This window comes from Rattus norvegicus, chromosome 12 (genome assembly GCF_021556685.1).
Source record: "Rattus norvegicus strain SHRSP/BbbUtx chromosome 12, alternate assembly SHRSP_T2T, whole genome shotgun sequence".
NCBI lineage: Eukaryota > Metazoa > Chordata > Mammalia > Rodentia > Muridae > Rattus > Rattus norvegicus.
The window spans coordinates 36,315,973-36,330,602 of record NC_141545.1 but is presented as its reverse complement, the minus strand read 5'-3'; the positions used below and the strand labels follow the sequence as shown (position 1 = coordinate 36,330,602).

General features: G+C 46.5%; 1 protein-coding gene across 2 annotated transcripts in view; it reads left to right on the top strand.

The window, feature by feature from the left end:
- Tmem132c (transmembrane protein 132C) overlaps positions 1-14,630 on the top strand; it is a 328,815-nt gene that overhangs the window by 113,598 nt on the left and 200,587 nt on the right. For both annotated transcript variants that reach the window (NM_001431836.1, XM_087579030.1), the window contains 1 exon segment: positions 8,414-9,308. In NM_001431836.1, coding sequence (NP_001418765.1) covers positions 8,414-9,308 — 895 coding nt within the window.

The following is a 14,630-nucleotide window of genomic DNA, read 5'->3' as shown; positions in this document are numbered from 1 at the left end:
GCCAGTGATGTTTACCACAACGTGTTTCTTCTTTGTGACTGGAGAGCCCTTTCTGCCGAAGTCCCTGCTAGGTTGCTTCTTACTCTTTCTCGCCCGCCATGGGACCTTGTTGGATTAGAGGTTTCTCTGATATAACAATATGGGAACTTGTGGTGGGGACTGCCCCGAGTACCAGGAGTGTTTATTAGCATTGTGTGTTGGGGTAGAAATCTCGGCTCGCATCCGAACAAAACACAACGGGCCAACATGGTTCCACGTGGAAAGGTTTAATGAGAGAAGAGGAGAGGAGTAAAGGCTGGCCATGAGTACGTGGAGGGAGGTGGGGGGGATGGGAAGAGAAGGGACAAAAGGGAAGAGGGCAAGAGCAAGAGGCAAGAGATTAACAAGAGAGGGAGGAGGGGCCAAGCAGCCCCTTTTATGTTGAGTCAGGCTTACCTGTCTGTTGCCAGGTAACTGTGGGGGTGGAGCTTAGACAGAATGCCAACATTCCCCCATTTTGGTTTATTTAAAAAAGAAAAATTAGAGGCGATGGTGGAGGAGGAATCGGGTTGCATCCACTTGTCCATCAGCAATATCTCCAGGGGCGGGAGAGATGGCCCACTCGGGAAATCGCTTGCGCGTGCACATGAAGACTTCAGTCCAGTCCCCAGCATGCACCCACAAAAATCCTCATAGACTTTGATATGTGCTTATGATCCAAGCACTGTGGAGGCAGAGACAAGTGGGACTCAGGAGGTCGCTGGCCAGTCAGTCTGTCCAAATCACAAGCAAGTTCAGCAAGAGATCTTGTCACAAAAATAAGGTAGACACATTGACTGTGGAATGCTCTTGACATCTATATTTGATTTGCAGGGGGCATATATGTGCGTGCAGAGAGCTAGAGACAGATATATAGATATATATATACACATAGATAGATATATAAATATATAAATGTAGATATAGATATATAGATATATAAATGTAGATATAGATATATGTCATATAAAAATAATTAAATAAATGCAAAATAATTATATGTTACAATATACATGCAACATTAAACTACAGATAGATAGATATATAGATAGATACATAGATACATAGATATATAGATAGATACATAGATAGATGCCTGGTATGACCCATGTCCCCTTGGGCAGATAATCAGTCACTCTTAGTTGGAACTCCCCTTCAACACTCTGCAGAAGTCCTTGCCTCACAATAAACTAATCCAAGTTGGCCTGGTCATATATACTCTGGGAGATTCTATTCCGGTGTTGCTCAATTCAAAGCAGGAAGGATCTAGAAATCATCCATCACTTAGTGACATGGGCACCTTCTGAGAACCCCACCATGCCCTTGGGTGGTTCCCTTGCCTATCACACTGGGTTCTCATACAGTCGGATGACATATGCTAAGCACTGGGCGGGCCCTGTGATGTGATTGACAGACTCTGAATGTGCAGTCATGAGTGGTTCATTGTGAGGAGCTTTATAAGGATCTTTAAGCCAGGGCTATAGTGGTTAATATCAAGGATGTGTGTTTCCTATAACTGGTGTATTGTCCCTATCTGACTGCCTCGAGGAATGTTTATTCACACCAGGATCTCCACAGATGTCTGAGTAATTAAAATGCTGCACTGTACAGTAGCTGACATGTCATGAGGCCATGGGGAACTTGAAACTGTATTCTATTGCAGTACCACCACTGTATCTATGCTGACTGGAGCAACCTACCACGGCGTGTGATTGGTTGTATGATGTTACACTATGGTTTTTTTTTTTTTTTACTGCTTACCCAATTCAGGCAAATCTGCCTCCTTCCCACACACCTAGACCAAAGTACCCTCCTTACACTCCTGAGTGATCCCTATGCCTGTTTGTAACTCATCCCCCCTTCCATCCCGGGCCCTTAGCCCACCCCCCTTCCACCTGCATGAGCCTTCCTGCCTTCCCCATCCAGGCCCAGAGAGAATCGACTGGAAAGAGTCCATGTTCTGTCAGCATGTCAGAGAGTGAGCCTTGTGGTGACGGCAGTGCGTCATGTGGACTGACAGGGTCATTTCCCCCAAGGTCTTCTGTCTGGATGCTAAGTGACAGGAGCATCAACTACATCCACTATCTTGGGATCTCAAAAACTCAATTTCCGGCGGTGGCTTTGCACTGGAGTTCTCTGATGGTGGACACAATATCCCTGCCGCCAACATCAAGCACAGATAAAGAAAATGGATAAACAGGGAGGGAGACAGAAGCCGATACTCTGCCTGTGGCGTGGAGGCCGGATGGAAAGGTACAGCTGTCAGCGGCCTCCCAGTGCCTCTGCGTGGCCTTCGGGAGCTGGCAGAGGCTTGTCTGAGACTTTGATTCAGACCCTTGAGATCTCTCATTTATCCTGTCTTCCCTAGAGATGCTAACATGCACTGATGAGCCAGGGGGTTAGAAAGTTGGTCAGAGCTCAGGGAACGTGTTCTGTGCAGTCAAGAGATACAGGCAAGACAATACAGGAAAGGTTGCGAATGCTTCTAGCTCCTTAATCAGCTGGACTCAAACTTCCCCAAACAGGGGATTGTTTGGGTAACGTGCATAGGATTGAAGTCTTTGGGAGCACAGAAGTGGATGTGTACCGTCACTAGGGTCATAGGTAGATGCCTTGGTGACCTATTGGAGAGATTTAGGTTTAATGAAGTCAACCACATCAGAAGGAGAATGGTTGCCTTCTCATTCTTTCGGAATAGTTCCTTGAAGATTTAAAAAAAAAAAAAAAAGGTACTTGTTTTTATGTCGTGTGTTTGAGTCAGTGTCTGCATGTATGTGTATGTGCCGAGAACATGCAGTTCCCACAGAGCCCAGAAGAGGGCATCAGAGCCCTGAAACTGGAATTACAAGTAGTTGTAAGCCTCCCAATGTTGGGGCTGGGAATTGAACCTGGGTCCTTTGAAAGAGCAGCGAGTGCCCTTGACCACCTAGCCACCTCTCCAACACCCTGTTTGAGCAATTTTATCATGAGAAAGCGTGCTGGGTCTTCACCAAGAAATGTTGATCAACCCTTAATCTATTTGGGTCCCGAGATCTTGTTTTTTCTTTTTAATTTATAGAAAGATCAGTTTAAAAAAAAAACCCAGTCCACTGGTATTAGCACATTATTTATTTCAGTCAGAAAAACTATGAACTATTAACATCGTGGCTAAGTATAACGCATGTGTATGTCTGGCTTCTGCCATGAAAGTGTCGGATTGAGAGGGCTCAGTCAGTAAAGTGCTTGACATGTACTTGCTTGACTTGCACTTGATCCCCAGAATCCAGTGTAAAAAATAAACCTGGGTGTGTACACATGTGCACATGCACCTGCACGGATACCCTTAAAGTAATCGCTAATAAAACACGACCCTATTGGGCACGCATCAGGAGCCAGGCTCTTGCTAAATGCATTCTATAATGCACATCTCTGAACTTCCTTATACTCACATAGCTGGGTGGGGGGTGGGGGAGGATGGGAAAGTGTGGGTGATGGGAAGGTGGAGAGGGTGCGCCTCTGACTCCAGCCAACTGGTGTGGATTTTAACAGCATCGGTACAATCAAGATCGCATGGGGGAAAGTCACATTTCCCCCCCATTCTCCCATTTCCTCATCTATATGTAGATATTCTCAAGAGGATATTCGTTAAGATCTGGCTGAGTAAGGTTCCAGCCCAAAGCTTTTAAAATCCCATCCGGGATGCAGTTAACTCTCATTGGTTACTGCCTTTGACATCAGGTGTAGCTTCGTGACAGGTTATCCCCCACTCCCCCCAAATTTGGAGGCTGTTATCAGCTTTGGTCTAGCCTGGGCTAGGCTGCTGAGGCTGAGCTGCCTCATTTGATGGCTCATGCGTCATCAGTGGGATAACCCAGCTCTCTTGCACATTCCCTCAAGCTCCAGCATTCCTCCCAGGATTGTTTCTTTGTGTGTGTGTGTGTGTGTGTGTGTGTGTGTGTGTGTGTGTGTTGACACTCTTGTCATATGTGTGACTGAAGCCTATATGGTTTTCTTTTCCTTCCTTTGTTTTGTATTTCTGAAGTGAGAGGGCAGCTTTTGGAAGTTAGATATGTCCTTCTGCCATGTGGTCCTGGGGACAGAACTTATGGCATCAGTCATGCTTGGCAGCAGGTGTATTCATTAGCTGAGCTATCTTGACAACTAGAAGCTTACAAAAAGTAACCGTGTGTCCACTAGCAAGCACATGACTGGCGAATGGATCAAATGTGCATAACTTCAGACCCAAAGTCTTTGCCCTTAGCTTTTACCCAAAACTCCCAAACCATATCTTTGACTTGGGTTCAGTCTCACGAACTAGAAGGGCTCAGAACTACGTTCAACATGGAGACCAGAGCTAGTGCCCTATATTGCATGTTGAGGATACAGAGTGACCCCAAAAGACAGAGAGTCCCCAGATAGAAAGATTTGAATTGGAAGTCCACCCAAGTGTCATCTTGCAGGGACTAAGCTCTACATTTGCTTGAGAGCAAAAAGGCTACTTGTAGACTTGTTTTTATTTTTTTTAAAGAAAGCAGGAACAATTACCCTCTCCTGGAACAGGGGAGATGCCTCAGTCAGTAAAGTCCTTGCCTGGCAAGCATGAGGACTTGAGTTTGATCCCCAGAGCCTGCGTTTAAATTTTTGGGCATGGTGGTAGCTGCTTATAATTCCAGTTTCAGGGAAGGCAAGAACAAGAGAAATCCTTGGGATTAGTTGAGAGGGCCCAGGCCAGTGTGAGATCCTGGCACCTGAAATAGTTCTCTGATTTCCACATAAACTCCCATATACCTGTATATGCACTTGCGCGCACATGTGCGTGCACACACAGGAGGGGGTGGGGGGTGGTGACCTCCCCTTGCAGGAAGAGTGAAGGATGATGGGAAAATCTGTCGACAGACCCAGGATGCCCTGCAATCCCGTGTTCAGCTATGTCTGCAAATCCTTGCCTCACTATCTTCCCCCAAATTAGACTGTCTCTAAATTTTCCTACTTCAAGTTCTCAAGAGCTCTTTGGACCAGACTAAATACTTGAAAATAAACATCACTAGATGTGGCAATTAGCCTTTTGGTAGTTTGCAAAATACTGTGTTTCTGAAACAGTCAGCTCTGACACTTCCAAGGACTCTCTCCCTGGAATGCTGTACCTTGGCAAAGCTTCTGTGTCTGAAGCTCGACCAGGACTGAGTGGGTTAAACTGGAGATGCTCAGCCATCGCTAATGAGAAAGGAACGAAGGTGCCCTTGTCACTGGTGACCCCGGCACACGGCCTCTGGGCTAGGAACAGAGTGTTATTTCTTTGAAGAGACATCTTGACAACCCAAGTTCATCTGGATGCAGAACCAAAGGCAGCTTTGATGTGCTTGCCAGTGTCCCTGCCGGGAAGGGATTAAGGATGCTTCCAGAAGAGAGCGAGCAGGGTGTCCCATATGCTTAGGGTGTGTGCAGGCTTCAGTTGGAAGAAGACATAGGGAAGAAGGTTGGGGGAAAAAAAGGAGAGAAAAGTCTCCTAGCTTCTTTGCTATGAGTGGAGGATAGTTTTGGGTTTCTTGGGATTCACAAAGACCAGGCAAGGAGGAGGACTGACTTGAGGCTGCCAAGGTAGCAGTTGGGCATTCATGATCTTGAGCCCTGTATGCAGCTTAGCATACAGGACCTTAGCAGTGTCCTGAACATTGAAAGTCAAAGCTCTCCTGGGCAATCTCATTTTGGACAAGCAAATGGCTCTCAGCCTGCTGGGTGGCTGAAAAGTCATCTGGGATAGATAGAAGGAGGTATATGTATCACCCATTTCTGACTTAATGTGGAATCTTTGCAGCCCCAATATGCGCAGACTTAACTGTCTCATGACTCTGGATCTGGGGCTCTTAACATTAAGTCCATCCCGGGGGTCCAGCAGGCAATTCTTTCAGGCTGCAGACGCTGAATCCAAGTATCCAGATGTCCACCATCCACCATCTCTTATTCTGTGCCAGCTGTGGACTAACCCCCACCCCGCTGTTTCCATCCTTACTGCGCTGAGAGGCAAGCCGGGGACCCAGAGACTCTCGGCTTCTTAAGGCGGTATTTCGGCATACACATACACGTGTGATGTATTCACATGTATGCACATGTGTGTGAGGGTTTATATTCACTAATGCAGGTAGGTGTGGTGCTCCAAGGTTGGTCCTGGGTATCTTCCTCTATTGCCTTTCCCCTTGACAATGTCTCATACTGAACTTGGAGCTCACCATGGTAGCTAAACTGGCTGGCCAGAGAGCCTCTGGGATCTTCCCAGCTCTGCCTCCCCAGCGAGGGCTTTTACATAGGTGCTAAGGATTTGAACTTGGGGATTTGAACTTAGATAGCAAGATACATAGGTTGAGTAATATTAGTTTTTGGATGAGGCCAAATGAACGTTGTCAGATCTGAATAAGCTTAAAGGACAAAAGGTGGGCTTCTGAGGACAGAAGGAGTGCTGACTGCCACATGAGTTGAATCATGAAGGGGACCAGAAGTTGCCTGGGGACCTTGAAGGGCTCCCTCCTAAACAGAGGGTGGTTGACTTATTCGGTCTCTTACACATTTTGATAATGAAGATTCTATCATCAGCCATAAAGGAAGAGAGTAATGACTTCATGGCCCTCAGTGATTCATGACTAAATTTACCAAGCTCAAGTGGTCCACATGACCAGAGGACTTGAAGTCCTTAGACATAAATACAGGTGTTTCCGCTCCTGGTTTTCAAATAATGGGGGGAGGGGGCTTCTCTCGTTGCTGTTTTTCCCAACAAACAGGCAAGATCTGTACATAAAAAATGAGGGCTATAAAGCCAAAATGGCTTTCTCACGTTCTTTTTATCTCATTGAATATTTCCACTTTTCTTTCGTTTAGCATTGACCCTGTGGCTACCAGAGTTGCAAACATAGTAAAAAAAACAGTTTCCACACAGCTTTTAATATGTTTTATGTATGGTTTTGGCATTGACATTGTGGACAGAAGAGTTGCAAATATAGTAGAAAGAATTTCCACACACTTTTAAATATACTTTATATGTATGAATGTTTGCTTTTACTGCTGTGTACTGTGTGCATGCAGTACCGATGGCAGCCAGAGGGGGCACTGTATTCCCCTAGAACCGGAGGTAAGCTGCCGTGTGTGTGTGTGTGTGTGTGTGTGTGTGTGTGTGTGTGTGTGTGTGTGTGGGTGTGTGTGTGTGTGTGTGTGGGTGTGGTGTGGTGTGGTGTGGTGTGTGGTGGGGAGGTAATCTGAATTGAGTCTGGGCATCGAGCCATCTCTCTAGCCCGTTTCTAAACATTTAACCCAGATGCCTCATACTTTACAGTGTTACCACATCTAATGCAGGTGGACTTTCTTCCTCTCTCCTCGTCTCTGTCTCTGCTGTGTTCCCCATCCTCTTTTCTCTTTATCTTTTCCCTTACCCCATCCTCTACTTCTTCATGCGTCCGTTCAAAGTTGAATATTATAATTTGTGATTGTGAATTCGTGTGTGAGGTATTCACATGTGTGCACATGTGTGCCTGAGGGTTTAGACTCGCTAAGACAGATATGTGTGGTGGTCAAAGGTTAGGATTGGCTGTCTTCTTCTATCTCCTTCCAGCTTAATTTTGAGACAGGGCCTCACCAAACTTGGAGCTCACCATTGCAGCTAAACTGACCCCAGGGTTCCTCCCAGCTTTGCCTCCCCAACCCCAGCTTTTACATGGGCACTGGGGACTTGAACTCAGGGCTTCAAGTTTCTGCAGAAAGTACTCTGCCAACTGTATCACCTCTCTGGCCCTGAGGTTTCATCTTGCTTGTAAGATTTGGATCTAGTGTTATTTAATTTAATGTTGTTGTTTTTAACACACGTGTCTACCCACCTGCTCCAGCAGCATTTATTAAAGTCTCTATTTTTGCCTCAGGATTTGAGGGGACCATCTTTACTTCCAACTAAACCTTTCTTTTGCAGGCTTTATTTGTGGATTTTATTCTATTCCACGTGTCATTTTTCTTGCTCCTAGACTTACTGGTTTGGCTGGACTAGCTATCCGGGAAGACTTAGCAGTCCCCCTCTTACTGTCCCCCAATTACTAGGACCACAGCCATGAGCCGCCACGCACTGCCTTTTTTGTTTGTTTGTTTGTTTTTAAGATTATTGGAGATCTGAACTCAGGTCCTCCAGTTTTCGAGGCAAGCACTTCACTAAGCCACCAACTCCCAGTTTTACACACGTCAGTCTACTTTCTGCAGGTGAACCTAATAATTCAGTAGTTAGTCGGCCACCCGGAGGCCCTGGCTATTTCCTGAAGAACTCGGTAGCTTTGGTCTTTGTGGACTTCAGAACGTGTATCTCTTTGTTCTAAATTGCTGTACAAAGTAACGGCCCAGATACCAAAAGCCTGTAAACTGACTTAAACTTCTCCCTTCTTTTCCTTAGTGATAGAAAGCCGAGGAGTCATGGATAATGCTCAGAGATTCTCTTCCTTGCCTCCATACCTGCCGGTAAGCTTCCGTGTCCTCAGAGCCGAAACCGCCTTTTTCCTAAGGGAGGCCAACCCTGACCCATTGCGGAATGCCAGCCTGCAGTCCAGGACGGAGTCTTTCTTCACTTACAAGGCCGAGCAGCCCCCGATATTAAATGTCAGCTATGGGCCCTACTCTGCAGAAAAGGTCATGCCTCTGGACTTGATGTTGAACCCCAACTTTCTAGGCCCAACCAATAAGTTTCCTTTTGACTGGAGGCTGAAGGCCTACATCCTCCAAGAGAAAGTCTACCCGAGCCATCCCAAAGTTCAGGTGCTCTTCCACATCGTGGGCCGAGACTGGGATAACCACAGGGACGAGAAGCTACCCTGCCTTCGGATCTTTGCTTTCCGAGATACCCGAGATACCCGGGAGGTTCGAGGTAGCTGCCGGCTGGGCGGGGCCTTGGGGCTGTGCGTGGCCCAGCTGGAGATGCTGCCGGGCTGGTTCAATCCCCCACCGGTGGTGTCTGGGCGCAGGAGGCCCACGGAACAGTCAGAGGGGAGTCCCGTGGAACTGTATTATGCTGTACAGCCAGGGGATGAGCGAGGGGACTGCACCGGAGGTGACACCAGGAAGGACAATGCCATTCGTCCAGGAAAGGACGGACAGGAGGACAGGACATCCCACCTGCAGAAGATTGGCTCTATTAGCCTTTATCGAACCCAGGACAGCACCCAGCTCAGCGAACTGCGCCTGGATGGCAATGTGGTCATCTGGCTGCCCTCCCAGCCCGTCAAGCAAGGAGACATAGTCACCGCATCTGTCACCATCGCCAATAACTCTACTGTGGACCATTTCATCCTAAGGTAGGCGCCCAGGCTGGCATCTGGTTGTAGTGTGTCTAAAGTAAATCTGACTCCATACACAAGGGATGGAGCAATTGCTACCTCCCCAGGGATCTGCCTCCTAATACAGAAGCCAGTGATTCCGAGCCAAATGTGCTGGGATGCTGTTCTCAGGTTGTGTTTGTTCTCTACCAATTAAAGAATTAAAATTCAGGAAAACAACCGTGTAAGATCAGTGCCTTTACTCGCAAATGTTATAGACTTCTCAGATAAAGACAGGGTCCCCAGAACTGGGGAGAGACCACCACTTTAAGAGACTTGGGTTTTGTTCTATGTTTTGTTTTGTTTTGTTTTTTGTTTTTTAATCTTTAAGATGTCCCACGCAGTGATTATCCTCTTCCCCATTTTCTAGTGATCCAAAGGTTATGCGTCCTTCTGTTACAGAGACTGACTATCCCTGTCTGTAATGTTGACCCACTGGGGTGAGGGTGGGCGCCCCAACGTCACTGTGGGTGCCCTAACAGTCTTAGAGAGACCCACCACCGCAAGTGAGGGGGTGGGGTAAATGGCTTGTGTTTCGGAAGTGCTGGGGGTGGGGTGGGCTAAAGGCCACAGAGAAATGGAAATATACTTCCTGTTGCAGGAGAAAGGGGGGTGTGAAAGCCATGCAAAACCCCTCAAAACTGGGACTACTGGTAGGAGCTCTTTTACCATCCAGGAGCCCAGGGCCATGGGAGGGTGAAGTAGAAGTTCAATGTAGCAGCAGTCGGGTCTTTGGTCTCATTTCCGTTTTGATCTCATTTGCATAATTTGCATATCCATGAATACATTTACACCCACCCAGGAATATCGATGCCTTCCAGGCTGTATCTAAGAAAAGGGTATTGAGTCCTACCTGTCTTGTTTCATTGGTTTCATGGTTCCCTTCAGAAGTTGGGGTACCTCAGTGATTCAAGGGGTACACACCTAGCAAACGGAAAGATGGGCTTCAACTGGGGAAGCTGGCCTCCATCTCTGCGGGCTCCGCACAGGGTGTCTAGTTGAGAGCTCTCACAGACCGCTTTGCTTCTCGCTGTGAGGGATTTGGTGCTCAGCTCAGTATACATGCTTTCTCGCTCCTAGGGGAAGCGCCCGGAGGCAGGGCTTCTACAAACTAGCCTAGGAGTTTCAGAATAGGGAAAGGGAGGTGAGGCTTGTCTTCAAGTAACTCCCGAAAGTGAGGGATTCAAACCAGAGGGACTTTGATGGCGAGGAAGACAGTCTTCCGTTATAATCGCTGCAGTTACATTTCCTTTTGCTTTTTGCTTTGTTTTTTTTTTTTTTTATTTATAATGTCAAATGATTTGCTTCGGGGATGGGGGCAGGGGTGTTTTCAAAACAGAATGCCAGCCTGCTATCTATCTGGTACTTCAGTGACATCCTGTTCTTGTGTTCTCTCTTCAAGGATGGTTATTTTTAAAGGTTTTTGTTCTGTGTGTGTGTCGTGTAAAGAAATCAAGTGAAAAGATTTGGATACATTTCTTAAGGAACTTTTTATTCTTCCAGGTTCAAGTAATGATTGGCTAAGAGCTCTGTCTGCTCAATATACTTACTTCCTTGTGGCTGTGGCATCCAAGAACCAAACCTAGAACCCAGGGTCTTGTCAGTGCTTGTGAACCGAATGTCCTAAGACTGAGTTCTGTGCCCTCAGCTCTTAACGATTATGAGTGTGCTGATGCCTCGGGTCCTGATTTTCTGTTGCTTTGGGTGTCATTGAGGATTTAGGATCCCTCTTTATAAAACCCATGTCTTTCATGGGGCTGAAATGAATGAGTTTGGGGAGTTTTCTCTGGAGCTGTGTCTGTGGCTTCCTCCAAGTGTCACTACCTTATCAAGTAACCATATATGGGGCCAAGATGGAGGGAATTTAGAGTGAAGGTCCAGCTTCGCTCACCTGCCCTGGTCCGCCTCCCCCAGCCGGTCAGGGAAAGTAACCAAGCTAAAAATCTGTGTTCGCGGTTTTGCCTGAGGGTCTCTAGATCTCGTAAATTGAATATACACAGTGCCGCCTTGAGGGCATGGGGACAGAGGGCAGCCACAGTACTTCAAGGGAGTTGTGGCATATCAGAGATGACCTTTGTTGTCTTCCAAAATGGTGTGAAATAGCTCTCCCCTTGAGGAAGTGCAGCCTCTACCCTCTTCAGGGTGAAGCTGACCCGCCCTGTGCAACCTGGATCTAAGGCCCAGGCAGTCTGGTAGCAGGCAGTGTGCCTGGTAATGGCTCAAGACATTTGGATTTTTTATCCCAATAGAGGAGGACCTCTGTTCCCGCCACATATAGACTGAGTGACATGTAGGACTTTGTATCACAGCCTCAATGTGCTTATCTTAAAGATAAATTCCATTATATTACCTACCTCCACAGGTCTGTAGTGATTCTGAATTTGTGAGGCCTTCCTACCGGTGTCTGGTACATAAAAAAGATTGAATATTACCGACGGATTTAAAAAAAAAAACTATAAAACTATAAAAGTTCATTGAGTTCTGTTTTAGCCTCAGAGGGACATTGTGCTGTGAGTTCTCCAACTCCAAGGTTTGTCCCCCAAGCTGTATGGATAACCATCTCACCCTGGTTTTGGTAGGAAGGATTGTCTTCCTAGAAAGCAGGGCTTTTGGAGGATGGGAGGTGATAGAGTTGCTTGGAGACTGTGTCCACATTTCCTGACTCACAGCTTTCTAATCGTGAATCACGGCAGGCTTCATGCAAGGAGGTAAGACTTGTTCACACGAAAAGATCATGTGTCCTCTGGCTTTCAACTTGACACAAAGCTCCTTAGTACAGAAGACCGAACACGTGCACACAAACACACACACAGACACACACACACACACACACACACACGGGGGGGGGGAGAGAGAGAGAGAGAGAGAGAGAGAGAGAGAGAGAGGAGGGCAAACATACACATGCATGCATGCACATATACACACGTCTCAGTTCTGGAACCCATCGACCAAGAGGAAAAGCATTGTCTAAGACTCTATCTTGGAGTTAATCCATTCTCCTTCCAAAACCCCAACTTCACTGTTTGAAACAGGGGAGGGAAACCTTATAAAAACAATAGGGGACAGGGGAGACGGCTGAGCAGTTAAGAGCTCTTACTATTTTTACAGAGGACCTACATACATGGCTCATAAATGCCTATTACTCTAGGTCCAGGGGATCTAATGCCTTCCTTTGGCTTCTGTGAGCTCATGCATATGTGTGGTGCATATAAACGCACATACGCACTAAATACACATTAAATAAATAGATAAATAAAGAAGTAAATATTAAAGGGCGAAAGGGGGCTGGGAGTTATGGTTCAATGGGTCACACCTCTGGCATGCTGGTGGGAAGACAGGAGTTCAGGTTGCCAGGGCATCCTGCCTGCAATCCCAGCCTTGGAAGACAGAGAGAGGGGAGCCCAAGGCAGAACTGGCTAAGTAGCCCAGCAGTTTGTGACCTCTGGGTTGGTAGATTAACTGCTTCTGTAAATAAGGTGTTAAAGAGATGGAGGAGAGTCGCCCAGCATCTACCTTGGGCCTCCATGGGCCCACACATTTGCTGAAATGTGTGCACACACAAACACGTAGAAAGAATACACGAATGCCACAGATAGATAAAACATGGAAAAAGGGAACATCATACATTAGAATATCATGAAGTGAGGAGGATTATAAACAATAGAGACGTTTGGGGGATTTTCTTTTTTTTTTTTTTTTTTTTTTTTGGTTCTTTTTTTCGGAGCTGGGGACTGAACCTAGGGCCTTGCGCTTCCTAGGCAAGCGCTCTGCCACTGAGCCAAATCCCCAACCCATTACTTCTTTTGTTTTTTTTTTTTTGTTTGTTTGTTTGTTTTTTTTGTTTGGGGGATTTTCTGATACTTAACTTAGAGTTGACCAAATGTCCGATGTGGTAGCTTATCCTATGGTCTTTCATTCCGTGTTCCCCTATTCAGTATCTCAACAATTTCCACCTCCTCATCCTCCGACCTTCTGCGAGTATTTTTTATTTTAAATCTGGGCGTGGTAATAGACGCCTTTAATTCCGGCATGGCAAGAGTCAGAGGCAGGTGTTCTCTATGGGTTCAAGGCTAGCCTGGTCCGTAAAGCAGGTTCAGGCCTGTCAGGGCTACACAGGGAGAGCCCATCTCAAAGACGAAACTCATTTTTTTTTTTTACAGCACTCCCCCAAGTCACCCAGTGACGTACCTTTGCCCAGCTTCGTCACTCAATCCATCCCTTAATTTCAAGGCCGCAATTTGATATTTTTAACCAAGTCGCGTGTAATATTCAGATCAGAAAACTTGGTTGTAAGGCACATTATCCCTTTCAAGTTTAGTCGTGTCTGAGGACATTTTCAAAGGGGGAAGAAGTCCAGTTGCCACAAGCAGACTTTGGAAGAGATGTCCATGTTCCTTTAAGAGATGCAGCCAGTGGACAGACGATATGTGAGACTTTCACTTGTGTGGGACGCCCTCTTTGCAGGCCCTGGGTTTGGAGGAAGATCCTGTGTCATTGATCTTATGCCTTTGAGCATCTGGACTAGGAAGTGACCAGAGCATTTGGGCACAGTTACCACACAGCCTGGAGGATGACAGGGCCTGTGTACTTAACATTATATGCCTCAGATGAGCAGGCATGCTGAGACTGTAGGCATCTTAAGCTGGGAGCATCCCAGAGACCCTTGAAGACTGTAGCGTTTAGCCAATAAGGTGGAGCTTTGCTCAGATAACTTATCCCACATGGAGTTATGTTGAGCATTGAGCCTTACAGGGCAGGCAGGAAGGCTCTGTGCTTCGGCAGGGAAACTGCTGTATGCATGTGAGATGTTCAGTGTAGGAAGGTGTCCCCCATGCTCAGTATCACTTAGGGGGAGCTTAGTTCTCCATGCCCCCCCCATTAACATCTCAAGAACAGGTATGTAAAGCTCACTCTTAAGCAAATGAAAGGCTTGCATTCTCCAAGTCATTGATTCATTGATTGATTGATTGACTGACTGATTGATTGATTGATACATGTTTGGGTTGTATGTGATGCATGTGCACCCGCACCACTGTGTCATGTTTGCAGAGGCCAGAACTGGATATTGGATATCTATCTCTATCACGCTCCACCTTGCTTCCTTGAGACAGGGTCAGTCTCTCTCAGGATTGACCGATTTCTAGCGCCCACCGCTGGGACTATAGTCATTAGCAACCATGCCAACTTTTACGTAGGTGCTGGGGTTTCAAACTTTTTATAAAAATGTAACATTTTAGATCTATTTATTTCTACTATCTGATATGTATGAATACTTTGCCTGTGTGTGTGTGTGTGTGTGTG